This window comes from Centroberyx gerrardi, chromosome 6, assembly GCF_048128805.1.
Source record: "Centroberyx gerrardi isolate f3 chromosome 6, fCenGer3.hap1.cur.20231027, whole genome shotgun sequence".
NCBI classification, from domain to species: domain Eukaryota; kingdom Metazoa; phylum Chordata; class Actinopteri; order Beryciformes; family Berycidae; genus Centroberyx; species Centroberyx gerrardi.
This window is the reverse complement of record NC_136002.1, coordinates 33,532,986-33,550,803: the sequence shown is the minus strand read 5'-3', so window position 1 is coordinate 33,550,803 and position 17,818 is coordinate 33,532,986. Positions and strand designations below refer to the sequence as shown.

Genomic DNA, 17,818 nt, shown 5'->3' with positions numbered 1-17,818 from the left:
TTAGTGTCTCGGTCAGGGGGCGTGGCCTGTGGGGATCAAACCTGTGACATCACGTGACCCCCGGCTTCCGGGACGCTCCGGCATCGAACCGCTGTTTGTTCCCTGGTGGAAAACAGGCTCAGGTTGGACCGATATATCAGTTAATCGATATATGGAGCTGATATCGTCACTTTATTAAACTGGATCTGGTTCAGTCTGATAGGATGCAGTTTGATTGATTACGGCTCTTGACTTGATCAATATTACCCTGGTTGTCTATGGGAACATCTTGACCTGAACTGATTCTAATGAGACATAATTATGCATGAATGTTTTATTATTATTATCATCAGTATTTTGGGTTTCAGTAGAGTTTTATTGTCCCACGAGGCTTTTCCACCCTGACAAGAAGAAAAGTCTGGGGGAAACACTGAATACTTGGAATTTTTTACATGAAAAACAGTGAAATATGAAATACTGAATATTGTTAGAAAATATTGGCTATCAACAGCTTCAATCCAAAAATATTCCCATCAGTCTACACAGAAACTCATATCAGTCAGTCTGTACCTTCCTACACCAGGTTTCTCCTGATGTTCTCCACAAAGATAAAAGAAGAAACGAGACATTTAAAAAAACATTATGCAGTTTATTGTAAAACTAGAGGGAATGTTAGAACTGTCCAACGATGAAAACCAACTCACTTTAGTTTTGTTATGAATAAACAGAGCCTGTGGTAAAGAGGCGTTCAGGGCACCTGGGAAACTGGACGTTTCAGAGAGGACAGTGATGTCATGAACAGCTCAGTGGGAATTTTCAGGTTTGGGCTCTGATCATGTCATCGCTCTCTCTGCTGTTTCCTCCTTTCAGGCTTTGTAATCAGAAAATAGAAAGTTCCCAGTTGTATGAAAGAGAAACCACTTTACACAACATGGGCCAGTCCAGGACCCAAACTGAGTGACTGTAGTCTCGCCCTGCAGCCAGGCTCATTAAAACACGCTGGTACTCGTCATGCAGCGTCCCATCAGGAACAAGCTAGCGAGCCGGTTTTGGGGTCCCGACCCGTAGTTTAAGAAACAGTGCGATACGACAGCAAGACTCGTCAGGTTTCCTCCTCAGTACTGGAAGCTTCTCTTGGTCTGGATGTCGTCCAGGATCTGCTGCAGCTCCTCGTCCTCAAACCGGCCCTCCAGACTGGAAACACAGACACAACGCTGCAAGACTCGCTTTCCAGAAGCACATCTGAAAAACTGACTTCAACTTCTCTGATAAACTGATAAAGTGCTCTTTGGAAAATGAAAATCGCTTGGAATATCTTTTAAGATGGTATCGTAGGTCCCTTAACTCTGAGAAAATAGTGACATTTAAGAGGATGTAATCATATGACCAACGAACATGAGGTTTATAGCATTTTTGGAATGAAACCCTTTATATATTGCTTCATATATAGATATACACAGATATGCAGACAGCTTAATCAAAAGGATCTGTAGACTGAGAAAAGCTTCCCAAAAGCGTTGTTGTCCAACTATGGGACCGGGACTGGACCCACCTGGGGATCAGGGCTTTGGCCTCCTCTGCTGCCTCAGGACACAGGTTGGCCAAACTGGCCAACTCAAACTTATGGAGCTTCTTCTGCAGGAGGAGACTGGAGGAGACAGAAGAGGGACAACATGTCAGACCAACATGGGACGGGGGTCCCAGGACTTTCCAGAACTATGGCCTAGTCCACACTAATCCGGGTAAATCTGAAAACACATCTTTAAGAAAGAAAACGGGGCTTTTTAAAAAACGCTGACGTGTGATTGTCATGTGATCTCAGGCGTGTCACTGTCATGTGATCCATCCATTTTCCGCACGCGTGCTTCACCTCCGCTGCTACAACTCCATCCTGGGGGAAACTCTGAAACGCCATTTTCACATTTACCCGGAATAGCGTGGACTAGGCCCGAGTCAGAGTGCTTCCATGACCTAAAACTGTTCTTCCTTCCTGGTTTGTTGTTTTTCAGGCTGAAAACCAGTTGGGAAAAACATACATTCTACTGTATTCCTGGGAAAATCCCCTGATATTCCCTGTCTGGAATACACATCTCAAGATAAGATCATAGTTTATTGCCTCAAAAGAAATTTGTCTTGAACAGCGGCTGCTGCATGCATTCACGATATACACAGAACAGCAAAAACACCGAAAAAAGACCCTTCCTCCTAAGCTAATATTCCCTGTTATTAAAATATATAATATTTCAGTGGGAACCCTGGTGTTTACTTGCAATCACTGAACAGGATGCCAGTTGATAGCATATAATAATATAAAGAGTTAATTTCCAAGATGGTTGATATTTCCACCTGAGAGAACGCCTTAGGTTCCCTACTGTCATTTTTAAAAACTACCAACATCTGATTTAATGCTGTCTCTCATTTTGTCAACAGGCATCTTCTTTTTCAAAAGGCTCTTAACTCTCAACTGAAGGAATATTGTTTGAAAATGTCGGTTTTGTTTGAAATCACACCTAACATTACCATTCAATTCAATGGGATGAACGTTAATTTGATTATTTAACATGTGATTTCGCATACATGAGCCATATCATGCTATACTGATATCGACAAAAATTGTGATATTGGTTTCATATTGATATTGATATGGCCCAGTCCCATTTTGGATCAGGTGTCCTGAGCGGGACCCCGGACCGCGACCGGCCGGCTCCTGACCTGCGGACGCTGGCGATGGTCTCTCGGTTCTTGAAGCGGCTGAACCGGGCCGTGTAGTTCAGGGTCTTCATGAAGACCTCGGACAGCTCCTGCTCGTCCTCGGCGCTCTCGTTCTGCTGCTTGCGGTGCTCCAGCAGCATGTGGACCTCCGAGTTCAGCAGCGTCTCGGCGTTCTCGAACTCTGCGGCGGTCAGCGGGGGAGAGCGGCTCGTGTTAGCGAAGCCTCCGAGAAGAAGAACTGAACCTTTTCCTGCCTTTTCCTCCCCTGCACTTCTCCATTTGTTCCATCTACTGCCTGGCTGCTGTGACCTCTGACCCGTGACCTCTGACCCTTGACCTCCTTACTATTGGCTGCTTGTAATGTCAGCACTTCCCTGACCTGACTGGAGTCTCTCTGGATAACAGGGCTGCATAATACTGACAACTAATCATGTTTTGATTATTTTGCTGAATATTTCAATTGAGGTATAAATTGCAATACAGTATACTGACACAGTATTTTTGATTTTTTTTTAGCCAACAAGAAACGTTTTTGATAAAAAACTGAGATGTTGTAGCTTAATATGTGCTGTCTTTGAATACAATTACAAGTTTTTTATAAATTGTAATTTAATTTATAGGCTAGAAGGTGGGCTCAGCAGCAGAATACCAACTCCAACCACTCTGATAACATAACTGCAACCTAATAGTTCATATTGAGATTTGTGATTTTTTCTTCTCCGATTAATTGTGCAGCCCCACCGGATAAGAGAGTCACATAACGTATATGGCAAACCAAACCACTACCATGTTACACTGAGGAAGTGGATTTGGTGTGCGGTTGGAGCTGAGATGAAATGTAACTCATCTCATACCTTGCACATTTTGAGTAAATTGCAAGATACAAGGCAATAATAAACACAATAGTTGCTTTCTGGCACCAGTGAGGAGTTTCCTCAGCAGTGTTGCTTTAGTCAGGTGTAACCATCTTATTTAAATCTATTGTGCCTCTTTGTGCTAGTTATTCTGACTGTTTCCCATCGACAAAACAACAACAACAAAATATAGCCTAGTGCTTCTTCTTACCCAACACTACACCAACTTCTCAGACCTGTATCGATCTAGTACTTTTATAATGGCTGAGAGTATGTGAAACAACAATCGGCAACACATGCCATTCTTCTGAACGCAGGAAACTTAAAGCATCAGGCTGGTGTTTTTAATGCATTTCTTACTGTCAACAAATCCTATGAAAATAACAAAATCAACAATGAATTTGTTTTGCCAACAAGTCTGGTCCATGTAGCCGGTCCCAGTGCAGCCTCATGTCCCAGCAGCCAGAGAACTGCATTGTATTAAAAACTATTAAAACCCGTCACAGAGCCATGCTGCTGCTCTGCAGCATATTTCATCATCACGATGCACCGGGCCGGACGACTTTTTCCTCAAACGACTTAATAAGCCGACCGTAAACACGTTTTCCATCTCAGGAAAGTAGTTCTGTAGCACAGAAAATAGTCCCCGGCGTAATGAAGAATTTGTTCCCGTTTGAATTTGATTTGGTAATAACTACAACAGCCTGACTTTTCATGGTGACAGTTAGAGATTTTTAAAATGTAAACTATGTCTTTGTGAGCTGTGTTTAAAGGTATAAGGCTAAAAACAGAGCGTGGGAAGTCAGAAAGTAACAGGAGGAGAGCGAACGCGTCGCTGATTTTGTTATTTTCATAGGATTTGTTGACGGTAAGAAATGCATTAAAAAACACCAGCCTGATCCTTTAACTCCGGTCAAAAGTCGTGGCCTTGGTTACTGTCGTGAAAAAAATGTTCCATGCCTTTTCTAAACCGTTAATATCCACTTTTCAAACCGGTGTTACACCAATGAGTGAATTCACATACCTTTAGGGAAAAGTAGCTGCGAAGCATCTTCCTCAACATCCCCGACATGCGATGGCGGCGCGCCGCCTCCAGCCGCCATGACAGGCACAACAAGCTAACAGTTATCTCGGCGAGTTAAAAGGTGAATTACAGAAAAGTGTCCGGGGCTTCCTGAGCCTCGCTGGCGCACAGCAACAAGACCAGCGTCCTGTATAATACCTTGTAAGTCAGCCAGCACCAGCCTCCCCAACGACGCGCCTGGTTTAGCCGTGTTTTCACCAACACAACACCACAGGAATTACTCTGGAGTTAGACATCTCTTCCGGTTCGGCTGTGGTTATCATCCTTCAAAATAAAAGCCGCCGCTTCTTCACGCTAAAGTGCCGGTTTGCAGCGCCTCCCGGTGGTAAGTGACTGTACGGCCGCACACTGGATGTGCACGGGAGTAAAGGACCACAACAGCGTGTAAAGTACATGTAATATCTTTGAAAAATCATATTATAATCAATTGATAAAAACCATAAAATAAAAATAACCAGTGACAAGATTCAAAAATCACCAGTGATATCAGTGATAAGAAGAATATACTCTGGTCTTAGACCTTGGTTCAGAGATTCCTAAACAAAACGTCTGTCATTTCTCTGTATCGAAACCCGAGCAATCAATGCTGGACAATAGGTGTGGCATCAAACCAGTGACTCTTCTCCACAGTCGCAGTTACCGACTAAAATAATTAATAAACTGTGATTTTCTACAAAGATACTTTTGGCAGGCTATCTATTCTTTTTATACTCGCCTCATTTTAATAGTTGCTTCACGACGGAAATACTACAGATGAGAACCAGGACAGACATTCACGACTACCGACATAAAGTACATTCTGTGCAAAATTTCTGTTTAAAATCTGAATGTTGGGAAAACATTGCGTTGGCCGGGAATCGAACCCGGGTCAACTGCTTGGAAGGCAGCTATGCTAACCACTATACCACCAACGCCTGTATGAAAGCTGGATGAATCTTTCCATAATATTAGCATGGCGGGTGGGTCTAGTTTCTAGCACTTTCCTCGAAAATATAACCGTAAGAAACTACAGATTCACCCCCCGTCCCCTTTTTATGTGTCATTTATTATCTTTATGTCACTTGGGCTGTCCGTGAGTTTTTGTTAAGTGTGTTTATACACTTAAAAAATCTTCATCATCAATCAAAACATTCATCAGGGTAGAGTTCAGAAAGTGAAGAAAACAAAAAAAGAAACTATCATATATTGATCTCTAAAATTCTCATTGGCTTCAATGCAGCACAGCCATGTTTTTTGAGCCAGACTGACAGTTAAAGATATGAATTTTATCAAAAGAGCGCTGCACTTCAAACAGCCTGCAGTCTCCTACAAACTGCAGGAGCCTTTCAACAGCATCTGATGACACCTAATGCTCTGTTCTATTCTATTCTATTCTATTCTATTCTATTCTATTCTATTCTATTCTCTTGACCTGCTGAATGCTGCTAGATGAAAATGATGCTCAGTGGATTCAGGTGTTGAGAATTGTGAGAAAACAGCTCCATCTGCTGGCCATAGAGACACACAGTGGAGCTGAATATATTGCTGTATATCACTGAATATAACTGTATTACTGAACTGTATATATTACTGAACTGTATATATTACTGAACTGTATATATTACTGAACTGTATATGTTACTGTGTTGAAGCAGAGTTGTGATGCAGCCGTTTCATTTTGGTGACAAAGTGTGGGACTTAACACGGAGTGTTTGATGATCTAACTGGTTTTCTGATGTGTTCCTCAGAGTCCCTGCAGGTTTCAGACTCACCACCAGAGGGAGCAGCGAGCCTGTCCAGCCCTGCTGATTCTATCTGTTTCTAATGTTCCTGTTTCTACTCAGTTTCTGTTTCTAATCCACTACAGTTTATTATTTTAGTTTCCTTCCATTCTCACTTCAGAGATTCCCATAGTATTTATTTCTCATGGTTAAAAAAATACTTTTTAGATTCAAATAAACTGCGGATTAGAGTAGCCTAATGGTCATGCTTGTGTTTTAAACAATGAATGTTCATTTGTTTGCTGTCGGGTGTATGAAATAACAAAATCATATCAAAATACTCAAAATGGAACTATTACATTAAGAAGTATAGAGTGAACATGCACAGGCCTACATGACTATTAATGCTGTTAAAAATGTTGCAAAAAACAACAATTGTCTTTTAATTTCCTACAGATTAGTCCATAAATACATAATGTATTTTCTGTTTTGAACTTTGTATTATTGAACTTAGTCTTATTTTGAAGGTTATGGCCGGATGTCTTATTCTTTGTTCTTTCTCTGACTTGACACGAGAGAGAGAGAGAGAGCGAGAGAGAGAGAGAGAGAGAGAGAGAGAGAGAGAGAGAGAGAGAGAGAGAGAGAGAGAGAGAGAGAGAGAGAGAGCTGTAGATGTGGAATTGGAAAAGCGGCTCAGCTGATTTGTGTTTCTGAACTTTCTCCTGCCATCATGAGGTGAGTGAACCGCTTTTCACAGCAACACTAACAAAGATAAAACACGATAAATCCCTTTAGTATTCCTATAATATCTCTATAATATTCCTATAGGCTCACAGTGGGCCCGTGGTAGCTGCTCAATGACTGACACACTGACTTTATACTGACCGTATCTTATAATGTTTGTTGTATATTATAAATATGTTATATTTGTATAATATCCCTCTAAAAACGGGATTACAATAGTGCTTTTTCATAAGAGAAGCCCGCCGGCGGTCATACACAGTGAGATGCATCAAGACAAGTTGTGTTTGATCCTCACTCGAGATTTTATACTAGTAGTCTAAAGTCATTAAAAGTGTTCACCTTATCAAAGAATAACAATAAGAATAAAATAAATATAGACAACAGGCTGTCTGTGGTTTAGGATCCCGTCTTTCTGTCTGAGTGACTCGAATAGAAAAAGAAAGGAGATGATATCAAATATGCGATATAACCCTTCAATAAATATGTTTCAATTAAACACCAATTAGTCCATCAGGAAAACGACTAGACTGAATGCTTGCTGATGCTGCATGGTGACATTGTATAATTATGAACGGTGGTTATCATAATAATAATAACGATGATAAGGGTTCATTATGCAAACAACGGCGAAAAAAACGTCTCCCCCATTAAGAACCGTGTAATCATATCGCACATGAAAGATACTATACAATAATAGGCCTGTCTAAAGTGATACCATAGGAGTTTAATATCACAAAGTATGATAAAGTTACTATAAACGCACTGTGATTCACTATAGGAGTATTATGGGAATACTATAGCAACACTATTAGAGATAAAAACAAGGATTTGGTATAAAAAGGAGAGTAAGCAACATTTTTGCCGATTATATCTCCCTGGAAAGCGCTTGTTGACCTCAACAACACATTTTGAATCATAAAACCCAAAAGACTGAAACTGAAAACCACAGAGAGTTTGGTGCAAAAAGGGCGTAACTGCACTGCACAGATTTTTATAGAATATCAATTTTCTGAATCTCATTCTCTGTAAAAGTATGAAAGGTTCCAGTGTTAAAGTCTTGTTTTTGTTCTGCTATAAAAATGAGGAAAATGTCACTTGGCACCCGTTTCAATCTAAACCCATAAAGTCCCAATAACAGCAGGCTGCTTCATATTAAAGGGATTCTGGTTATTTCTTATATGATTAATCAGTGAAACATCATTTGAAGGTGATGTTTCGTCAGGGTCTGATACTGATACCGAAATATTTCACATTATTTCACAAGTAGTAGTGAATGAATGAATGAATGAATATTATTTTATTTCATAGCTGACTTTAGCTGTGTGTTGTATCCCTGAAAAGTCCTTCCTGTAATTTCTCATTACATAAATATTTATTATCCATTAAAAATAACAGCTTTAAAAAAGTAAGGTTAGTATCACGGGTTTATCCATGAGCTGAAATGAAGGGATTTTTCATGCGTTTTATTCATGGTCTACAGGGTTAAATTAATGGAAAAGTTCCTGTCTCCCTGAATTTTTCATTAAATTAGAAAGTAAGAAGTCAAGATTAAGGGGTGTTTAAGGAGGTTTCAATGGGGTCTCCTCCATTAATGACTCCTTTAATTAATTTTGAATGAATTAAGGGGTGAATTAATATAAATTAATGAAAATATAAGGTCATTTTAAGGGATTACTGGTTCGTAGAGCATCTGTGATGGGAAGAGACAGTGACAGACCTGAACTCACAAACTCAACCCTCTAACAGTTAGAAGAGGCTGGTCAGTGCTGCTGTCTGATGGTCCTGTAGAAACCTGAACCCTGACCCGAACCCTGACCCGAGTGCAGGCTGATCCTCTGTACTCACCATGCACTGTTGTTTTGACATCTGGATCCGGCAGCAGCACTGCATACATTTTATATATCAAGTCTTATTGCACAAGCGACCAATGTACCCCACTTGTCTCCTGCGGTACAGGAGACACACTCGTGCTCAGGAACATGTCGCCCTAAAACTCCTCATATCAGAACACACTTTGGGTAAACTTGCTTTTTGCTATTACACACTTTTTAGGCCTGTTACATACGCTACATAAGCAGCGCATGCAACAAACGCAAGAGGCATTTCTCGCATTCTTGTGCAGAAAAATGTGCAGTCCACAGTTTATAACACCACGCCAATGTCTGCTGAATTTTACACGATTCAGGTAGGGACGCTAAATGCAAATTACTGCTAAACGAACAACTACCAATGAAGAAGTAACTTTGTGTGTAAACTAATGAAAATAGCGGTGGCTCAGTCAGAAGAGACACCGGCAGATCTGACAGTACCATCTTCTTTTAAACTCTGAATGTATAAAAGTACACATTTCCTCTACAGTAGCCACTTTAAACACTCTGCTCATATGTCAGTGCTAATAATGTAACACTTCCACGATCCAGACTGGTGGCTTTGCTCCCCCTGGTGGATAAATGCAGTATTGCCTCAGACAGGGCTGGAGGAAGCTGTGTGTGCTGTGTAAGCAGACAGCCGGCTGAGGTCAGGAACTTGCGGCAGCGGATCCGTGCGATGTGTGGAGTCTGTGGAGCAAACAGCAGGACATACTGAACCTAGACCTGATGCTCTTAAAGTCCAGATGAGATGAAACGGCATTTCGAGAGTATCTAACTTCCGTATCGTGACGTATTTCCGAGTGAAACAGGAAAGACAGGCGGGACATAACGTTGGGAGGAATTTGATTTGAACGTTGAAAAGTGGGCGTGTCATAACACCCGAAGACACACCGAAGTACCGTGCTGCTGCTAGCTAGCTAATGGGTGGATGTCATGATATTATTGGTTGAAATTGGTTATGGGCATGCTTACGTAAGCACACGGCATATTTTGTTTTACAGGAAGAAAACATGATTGAATTTTGATATAAGAATACAAAGAAATTGATTTTTTGTATTTTTTTTGGCATATATTGTTATATATAGGTGCACAATATGACCGGGGATGTGATCTAAAAGGGTTAAAAAGGCATTTTTCATTTCATCTCGACTTTAAGGCCCTGACACACCAAACCGACATCAAAGAACCAGCGGCGACGAAGGCCGACTGTTGCGTCGCCTCACGTCGCCTGCGTCTGGTCCAAAAAGTTGCACTTGAACGCACCGCGAAGACTACAGCCGACGGCCAACTAGCACGTACGTTCTGCGCCTGCGTGAGGGGAAATAACTCTCCGTACCAGCAGGTGGCGGTAGTCGGTAGAACAGTTTCCGCTAAAGAAAATCTTACCTGATATAACAAGTTTATTTTCGTTTATTTACGCCAGAGTTCTGTTTTCACCACTCGGTCGGCATGACGTTTTTCTGTGATGACGTACAGAGCTGGCCCTGACTGCTGCCACCTGCTGGTACGGAGAGTTATTTCCCCTCACGCAGGCGCAGAACGTACGTGCTAGGTGGCCGTTGGCTGTAGTCTTTGCGGTGTGTTCAAGTGCAACTTTTTGGACCAGACGCAGTCGGCCTTCGTCGCCGCTGGTTCTTTGATGTTGGTTTGGTGTGTCAGGACCTTTAGTCCACTCTCCCAACCTGGTTCAGCTGTCTGAACAAACTTGCAGGATGTGTGTATTTGCTGCCGCTAATGCCCTATTGTACTATTTGCCTTATCTTGTCTTTTTATCATTGTTATTTACTCTTTTTTACAACCCATTTGATGTAGTTTTGTACTCTGGAAACATGGCACAACTATAATAGAGAGCTTGCAAATCCTGTGTCCTGGTAAATGATAATACAGATACGACCATAGTGATATGAATCTTCCCCCTTGTCTTCCAGGATTTTACCGTTCCTATTCTTCTTCTTGGCTGTGGTCGACGGCCAGCCGGTCTCTCTGTCGGCCATGTACGGGAGCCTGCAGTCGCCAAACTTCCCGGATCCGTACCCCAGAGAGACGGAGCTGCGCTGGAACGTCAGCGTCCCAGAAGGCTTCCAGATCAAACTCTACTTCAGCCACTTCGACCTGGAGCCCTCCTACCTCTGTGAGTACGACTACATCAAGGTAAGACAGCAAGGCATGATGGGTATGTTTCTGCCTGTGTCTGTGTGTGTTCTTGTACTTCTATCCTTATGGGAAACAAACTCTTCCTCCTCCTCGTCTTCTGATGACCAAGATGTCTGAAGTCATTTTCCTGGCAGAGACAGAAGACTCGGTCCAGCATCTCATGTCCCTTCTAGATTTACTGAAGCTTTTTGCTGAAACTGAACAAAATGTGATTTGCTTGTTGAGAAAAGTAGACTCAGATTTAAAGTAAGGGTTAGGGTTAGGGATTTTCTTGTCTTTTCTTCCTGGAAAACAGAGTATCTTTAATGGTGACATCACGCTGCACCAGGAGGCGGAAATAAAAACTCCAACCAATAAAACATCACAGAGTTTTGAACAGTCCCGCCCCTCCGCCCCTCCCATCACATAAAACTGCCTTTCTCTCCCTAACTGATCTCCCATTGGTTTACACTCACATCCTGTTTCAACAGGAAGTACGTCGCTTTAAAGACGCACGCTGCTCTCAGACGCCGTTTCATTGGGACTTTAACACATCTGAACGTTCATCTCCAACACAAACAAACCTGCTCAGTATTTCAATGCAAAACCAAACAGTACTGATACTGAACTATAACCATAGTAGGTCCAGTATGGGTACATCAGATACAGGTTGTCATGGAAACCATGATGCGAGCAGGGCAGTGGGCAGAGCCATATATAGACAGAGTTAGACCAGGTTGGACTCTGGTCTTCTCTAGAACTAACAAGTGTTGCTGTAAATCTGGAACAATGTCCGCCATAACATCACCATGGTAATCACCAGTTGCTATAGCAACGGCCATGGAGCAGCACTATGGAGCCAACATGGCTGACACTGGAGACTAGACTGACCAAACTGATAGGTGATGATTGGTATGGCTCTGGTGATGCTTCACCAATATCATCACCACTAAATCACTACCATAGATCCACAGTCAAGTGATTCTACTGGAGCTGAAAGACTAAACATTCATCACATACACACACACACACACACACACACACACACACACACACACTCACTCACACACACACATGTACACACACTGGGCCTCATTCATATTCAAATGACCCCATAGGGCACCACGGCAACGCACCACAGTAACAGGCCCCTGGCAACAAGTCCCCACCAACAGGCCGACAGCAGCTGCAAGACACAAAAGAGGGCAAGATGACTGCCTTCCCACAATCCAATGCTGTGTGTGTGTGTGTGTGTGTGTGCTCAGTGTAGACATCTTTGGATAAAAGCCTTCATCAAATGACACATCGCTGTTTTTGAAAACAATTTCTCTGTTTTTCATTGCTGAAGGTTTGCTTGGTTCTCTCCATCCAAAACCCACATTAACATTTCAAAATTACACACTGGTCAATCTGAAAATAAGGCTGTTTCTACTAATTCCTTCCCTTTTAACAAATAGGGTTCTTAGGCTTGTGCAGCAGCAGAACCCTTCATGGTGCTGTAAAGAACCTTTAAGAAAGCAGGAACTGTTCCAAACCAGCAGCTAACCAAAGAACCACGGAGGAACGCTCCTTTTTCTGTAGAAACATCCTAAGAACCGAAGGGTAAACGGTTTTAACCAGACGGCGGCCATGTTGGTTGTGTCCTGCAGAGATTAATAATCCACTACAATGTCATCTAAATAAATTTGGATTGTTTGGTTTGTTTGGAATCAACAGAAGAAGAACTGGGCTGAACACCCAAGCTCCGCTCACACTGTTTGATTGACAGGTCTAAATAAATACTACTGCCACTACTAAACCAGATCTGTATTTATTTAAAAGTGTACAAAGTGCTTAACAAAAGGAAAACATTTTTATTGAAACACATTCAAGAGAGTTTTACTGAACAAACAGCAGCCGGAGGTCTCGTGAAGCTGCTGGAGGGCGACCGGCTCTAATGAGATGATATGGTGTGACACACACACACACACACACACACACACACGCGCACACACACACACACACACACACACACACACACACACACACACACAGACAATAGTGTTGTTCTCACCATAAGCCTGTCAAGACAGCTGATGACAGAATGAAACCCCCACTTCACTCCTCTCATCGCCTCTTCTTCTCTCTCTCTCTCTCTCTGTCTCTCTCTCTCTCTCTCTTTCTGTCTGTCTCTCACTTATGTTTCTTTTTCTCTCAGTCAAATTCAAATTCAAATCAGCAGGGCAAGAGAATTTGTTTTGCCCAAATTGTTTTTCAAGAATAAAGAAACGATAATCCAGCACAGGAATATTAGAAAAATAAATGAGAAGTTGATAAATGATAAATAAGAATAATTAGAACTGTGACTGGTCAATTAAACTCTGCTGCTACACCTCTCAATACTGTGTGTGTGTGTGTGTGTGTGTGTGTGTGTGTGTGTAACCGGCCGTTCATTGACATTCTCGAAGCAAACTGTCCAGAATGTCAGATAAGACTGGGGCCTGCAGTGAATGTTAAACACACTCACACACACACACACACACACACACACACACACACACACACACTGATAGACCCCTCCTTGAATCACAACCTTATCATGTTTGAGGGTCTTGGTGTCTTGGTGACCCTGGGAGTCTCGTGAGGTCAGACCCAAATCCGACATTTTCCCCAAATCTCTCTCTGGGAAATCGCTTCCCCCCTTTTCCTCACAGTCAGTATTTCCTGGTTGAGCGTGAGGCTCCTGCACTCGTATTTTCATTGGCTACACAGGATGTCAATCAGCGACACTGGTCACAGAGAGACGACGTCGCCGCTAGCGCCATTTTTGTCTTGTGCCGCTGTGTTAAACTTCCTGTCAGGAGAAGAAGAGTCAGCTGTTTGTCGGTCTGCCTCAGTTTGTGCTGACATCACATTACAGAGATGAAGCTTTACAGAAGCTGTTTAGATGTTAGATGTGTTAGCTTGTCTGCCAACGGGCTACGGGAAAAGCTTCTTTGCTCGATTCTGATTGGTCGTCCGTTTCCTTTGCTTTCTCCGCCCCTTTTGAAATAGGTAGAGATTTAACAGGGTGTCTCACCTGCATGTGAAACCTGGTAGAGGTTGTGGGAGGGACACCCGAGGGAAACCGATCTCAGGTAAGGGGCCAAAAACAGAAAAAGTGATGAACGAAGGCAGCAGTAATGGGTTGTAGTGTGAGTGGCATACAGGGAAAAAAAACTTAGAAAGTTCCTCCGACTGTCCTGAGCTGCTTGAAGCACCCAGGCCTGGCGGCTGGGTGCTTCCTGTAGCTCTTCTCTCTGTCATGGCGGCTCTCGCTGCTCATGCTAACTACACAGTTCTTCTTCTACTGTTGATTCCAAACAAACCGGAAACGTAAAACGCATCACTTCCTGTGCGGCAGAGGATTTTTCCCAGGAAAGATCCCTGTTTAGAACAGACAGAGGAGAAGATTTATGAACTGGATATAAATTGGATCACTGTTGGGTTCGAGCAAGCAGACAGAGAGGAGCAAAGCAGACATTTATTTATAGGAAAATGTATTACTTTATAGAGCACTGTGTTTCATTTTATTCATCAGTATATCCTTATCAAATGAATGTTGCTGCCTTGGTCTAATGACTGTCGATTGTTCTCCTCCATCTCACAGCAGTAGTATTGTTAGTTCTAGTGTTTCTTCACATTAAGACTACATTTCCCATCAGCCCCGTTGCTTCCTGCCCCCCCTCCCCCTCCCTGAAGAGGATCAACATGTTGGAAGTGATTTCTCCATCTTCCTTTCCCTCCTTCCACCATCTGCTGCCAGAAACTCTTTCAGCTTTAGCTCCGTTTGCTCTGGAAGAACAGAAGAAGAACCTCTTCCTGTTTTGTGCCGTAAAGATCCAGCAGATTTCCCTCCAGATCCACCAGGTGGAGAAACTATGGAGGATGCAGAGGAGAGGCTGAGAGAGGCTGCCAGTCTTGTTTACGGTGACTTGTTGAATGGAGCGGCTCTGATGGTCGATAACATATGATCTTGTTTCGTTGTGTTTCCCAGGTGGAGGCGGAGGGGGAGGTGCTGGCGTTGTTCTGCGGCAGGGAGGAGACGGACACCGAGGAGGTGCCCGGCCAGCAGCTCATCTCCTCCCCCAGGAACTCCCTCAGCCTCCTTTTCTCCTCCGACTTCTCCAACGAGGAGCGATACTCCGGCTTCATGGCTCACTACAGCGCCGTGGGTGAGGACGCTGTCGTTTACACTTCAAACAGTTAGAAGGAGTTTATACAGGCGCCGACTCGGATAAATACATGCCAGATGTCAGATTGCACAAAACAACAACAACGAAAGACCATATGATGACCATAAGACTATACGATCATATAACATCTCTAGTTATATATGTCCGTAATCTGTTGACCATTCATTTTCTTCAACGTCCAGCAACAGTTGGTGTTATTGTGGATCTGAAGCCCGTTTGTTGTTGTTGTGTTGTGGGTTTTTGTTTTCTCCTCACTCGCTGTATCTGACTGGTTTCTGACTCGGTGTATTTGAAGAAGGAAAAAGAAAGGGACGGCGTCGGAAAATGGAACCAGTTATGGCCGATAATATTGGATTGATCTTCCTGTTTTGTTGTTGTGTTGCGTGCTTTGTACTTGTTGTTGGTGTGTGTGTGTGTTTCTGGAAATGGAAATGCACACCCAACTGCATTTTCTATTTAGATTCAAACCATTTTGTAGGGAAGCTCTAGTCTAGAGAGCGGAAAGGAATATTTCGGATGAATATATTTTTCTTCAATTTCCAGTTTGATACTAGAGAAAGTGTATTGTGTGTAAGGGACTGTGATGCTTGAATATATTCTGTGATATTTATTGTAAAAAAGGGAAAAAAAGTCAGATAGAGAGATAGATAGATAGATAGATAGATAGATAGATTGGTCCAGTTTTGTTGTTATATCAACTTTTTTATGTTCTGCTATACATCTCTCCTTCCTCCATCTCTCCCTCCATTTCATCCCTTTCTTCCTCGCTTATTTTTCCCTCTCTCTGTTCTCCTTTCTGTCTTTTTCTTCCTCTCTCATCCCCATTTATCCCCCATGTCTCTCGCTTCCTCTCACTATTCACATTTCTCTCTCCCTCTCTCCTTCTCCATCCATCCCTCCCTCTCTCCACCTCTCTATCCCTCTTGCTCTCCCTCATCTTTTCCCTTCTCTCTCCATCCCTTCCTATCTCTCCCTTTTATTTCCCTCTATCTTTTTATCTCTGTTTCTCTTTCATCCCTCGCCTCATCCCTTTTTCTCTCCCTCTCTTTCCCATTTGTCTCTCCCTTATTCTCTCTTCCTCTCTACCCTTTCTTTCTCTCACCTGCTTCTTTCTCTCTCTCTCTCTCTCTCTCACCCCCCCTTCCCTCCCTCCATCCCTCCATCTCTCCAGATGTAGACGAGTGCAGAGATAGGAGCGATGAGGATCTACTCTGCGATCATTTCTGTCACAACTACATCGGCGGTTACTACTGTTCCTGTCGCTATGGTTACCTGCTGCACTCTGACAACCGGACCTGCCGAGGTGCGTGTGTGTGTGTGTGTGTGTGTGTGTGTGTGTGTGTGTGTGTGTGTGACCCAGTAGTCCAGCGCTGGTGTTTGCTGGTTGTAAATCCATTTAAATCCAAATCTGTTTTCCAGAGATGTTAAAGGGAAATTACACACTAAAACAACTCATATACTTATTTATATACAGATATGTAATAGAGATCCACCCAAACTATTCTACTTTTTTTAATAATGAATAATGAAATCTGGATGGATGTATATCCATGTGTTATGTATGTAGTCATAATAATAAGGACTACAGTGGTTTTGATGAATTAGATATCAGGAGACTCACAGAATGTCTGTTTGAGTTTTACAACCAAATGAGCCTTCTTCATTTTTTTTACATTTTTTTTTTACATTTTAGGCATTTAGCTCACAGTTTTATCCAGAAATACAAAACACTTCAACAACACACATGGCTGTTGTGGGGATCAAACCTGTGACGTTTCTGTTACGGGTCTGTCTCACTAATAACTGGGCCCCCGCTGTTTCATTGCTGTGAGAGAAAATATTTTATCACCATAACCCCCCCCCCCACACACACACACACACACACACACACACACACACCTGAGTATGAGAAAGTAACAGTAAATGGGGTTGATGAAAGTTCAAGTGAATTTAAACGAGCTGCTAAACAACAGTTATTTTCAACGTGTCCATAAGCATGTTAGCTGTGTCGGACTTGTTGCCATGCCAACTCTTGTAATATAACCAGGGAGTATATACTGTATACACCATATATATAGGCTATATATCATATATGATATGATATGTACATGATATATATAAAGTGTGATATATTATTCATTATATACAGTACCTATACTTTCGACAATACATACGAAGTGTTTTGTTCTGAAATAATAAACCCTCTGCCATACTGACTGCTGGCATGAAGTGAAGCTTCTGTGTTGTGTTGAAGTGAGGAGTCATGTGACAGCTGCTTAGAAAATAATTCAGAACAGAATCATGTACGTTTTTCAAATAATGAGCTCCAGGCAGCAAAATGGATCTACATTAGAGCGTGTTGGAATGAAGCCCTTCATGTATGACTGAAAGCCCAGGCGTGTTATTTAGTTATACTGTGCTTTGTTGAGGCTGTGCCTTGTGGGCAGGAACAGCAGACTGTAATCTGGATTAGACCGATGGAATTCCACCGCTCCGAAATACAGTTCACATAACATTATATCCCACA

General features: G+C 42.4%; 2 protein-coding genes and 1 non-coding gene across 3 annotated transcripts in view; 1 reads left to right on the top strand and 2 right to left on the bottom strand.

Moving 5' to 3' along the window:
- Window positions 1-468: 468 nt before the first annotated feature.
- On the bottom strand, window positions 469-4,836 carry polr2d (RNA polymerase II subunit D). Its single transcript, XM_071904100.2, has 4 exons — window positions 4,570-4,836; window positions 2,692-2,872; window positions 1,532-1,627; window positions 469-1,173 (listed from the first exon to the last, which is right to left on the bottom strand). The coding sequence occupies exons 1-4, from the start codon at window positions 4,646-4,648 to the stop codon at window positions 1,095-1,097; spliced, it is 435 nt and encodes a 144-aa protein (XP_071760201.1). The 5' UTR covers window positions 4,649-4,836; the 3' UTR covers window positions 469-1,094.
- Window positions 4,837-5,471: 635 nt separating this feature from the next.
- Window positions 5,472-5,543, bottom strand: trnag-ucc (transfer RNA glycine (anticodon UCC)). Its single transcript has one exon. It is a non-coding gene; the product is annotated as a tRNA-Gly (tRNA).
- A 5,393-nt stretch (window positions 5,544-10,936) lies between these two features.
- LOC144539416 (mannan-binding lectin serine protease 1-like) overlaps window positions 10,937-17,818 on the top strand; it is a 19,974-nt gene continuing 13,092 nt past the window's right edge. Inside the window, exons 1-3 of the mRNA XM_078284309.1 lie at window positions 10,937-11,095; window positions 15,093-15,270; window positions 16,463-16,594. Coding sequence (XP_078140435.1) covers window positions 10,937-11,095; window positions 15,093-15,270; window positions 16,463-16,594 — 469 coding nt within the window. The remainder of the gene's footprint in view (window positions 11,096-15,092; window positions 15,271-16,462; window positions 16,595-17,818) is intronic.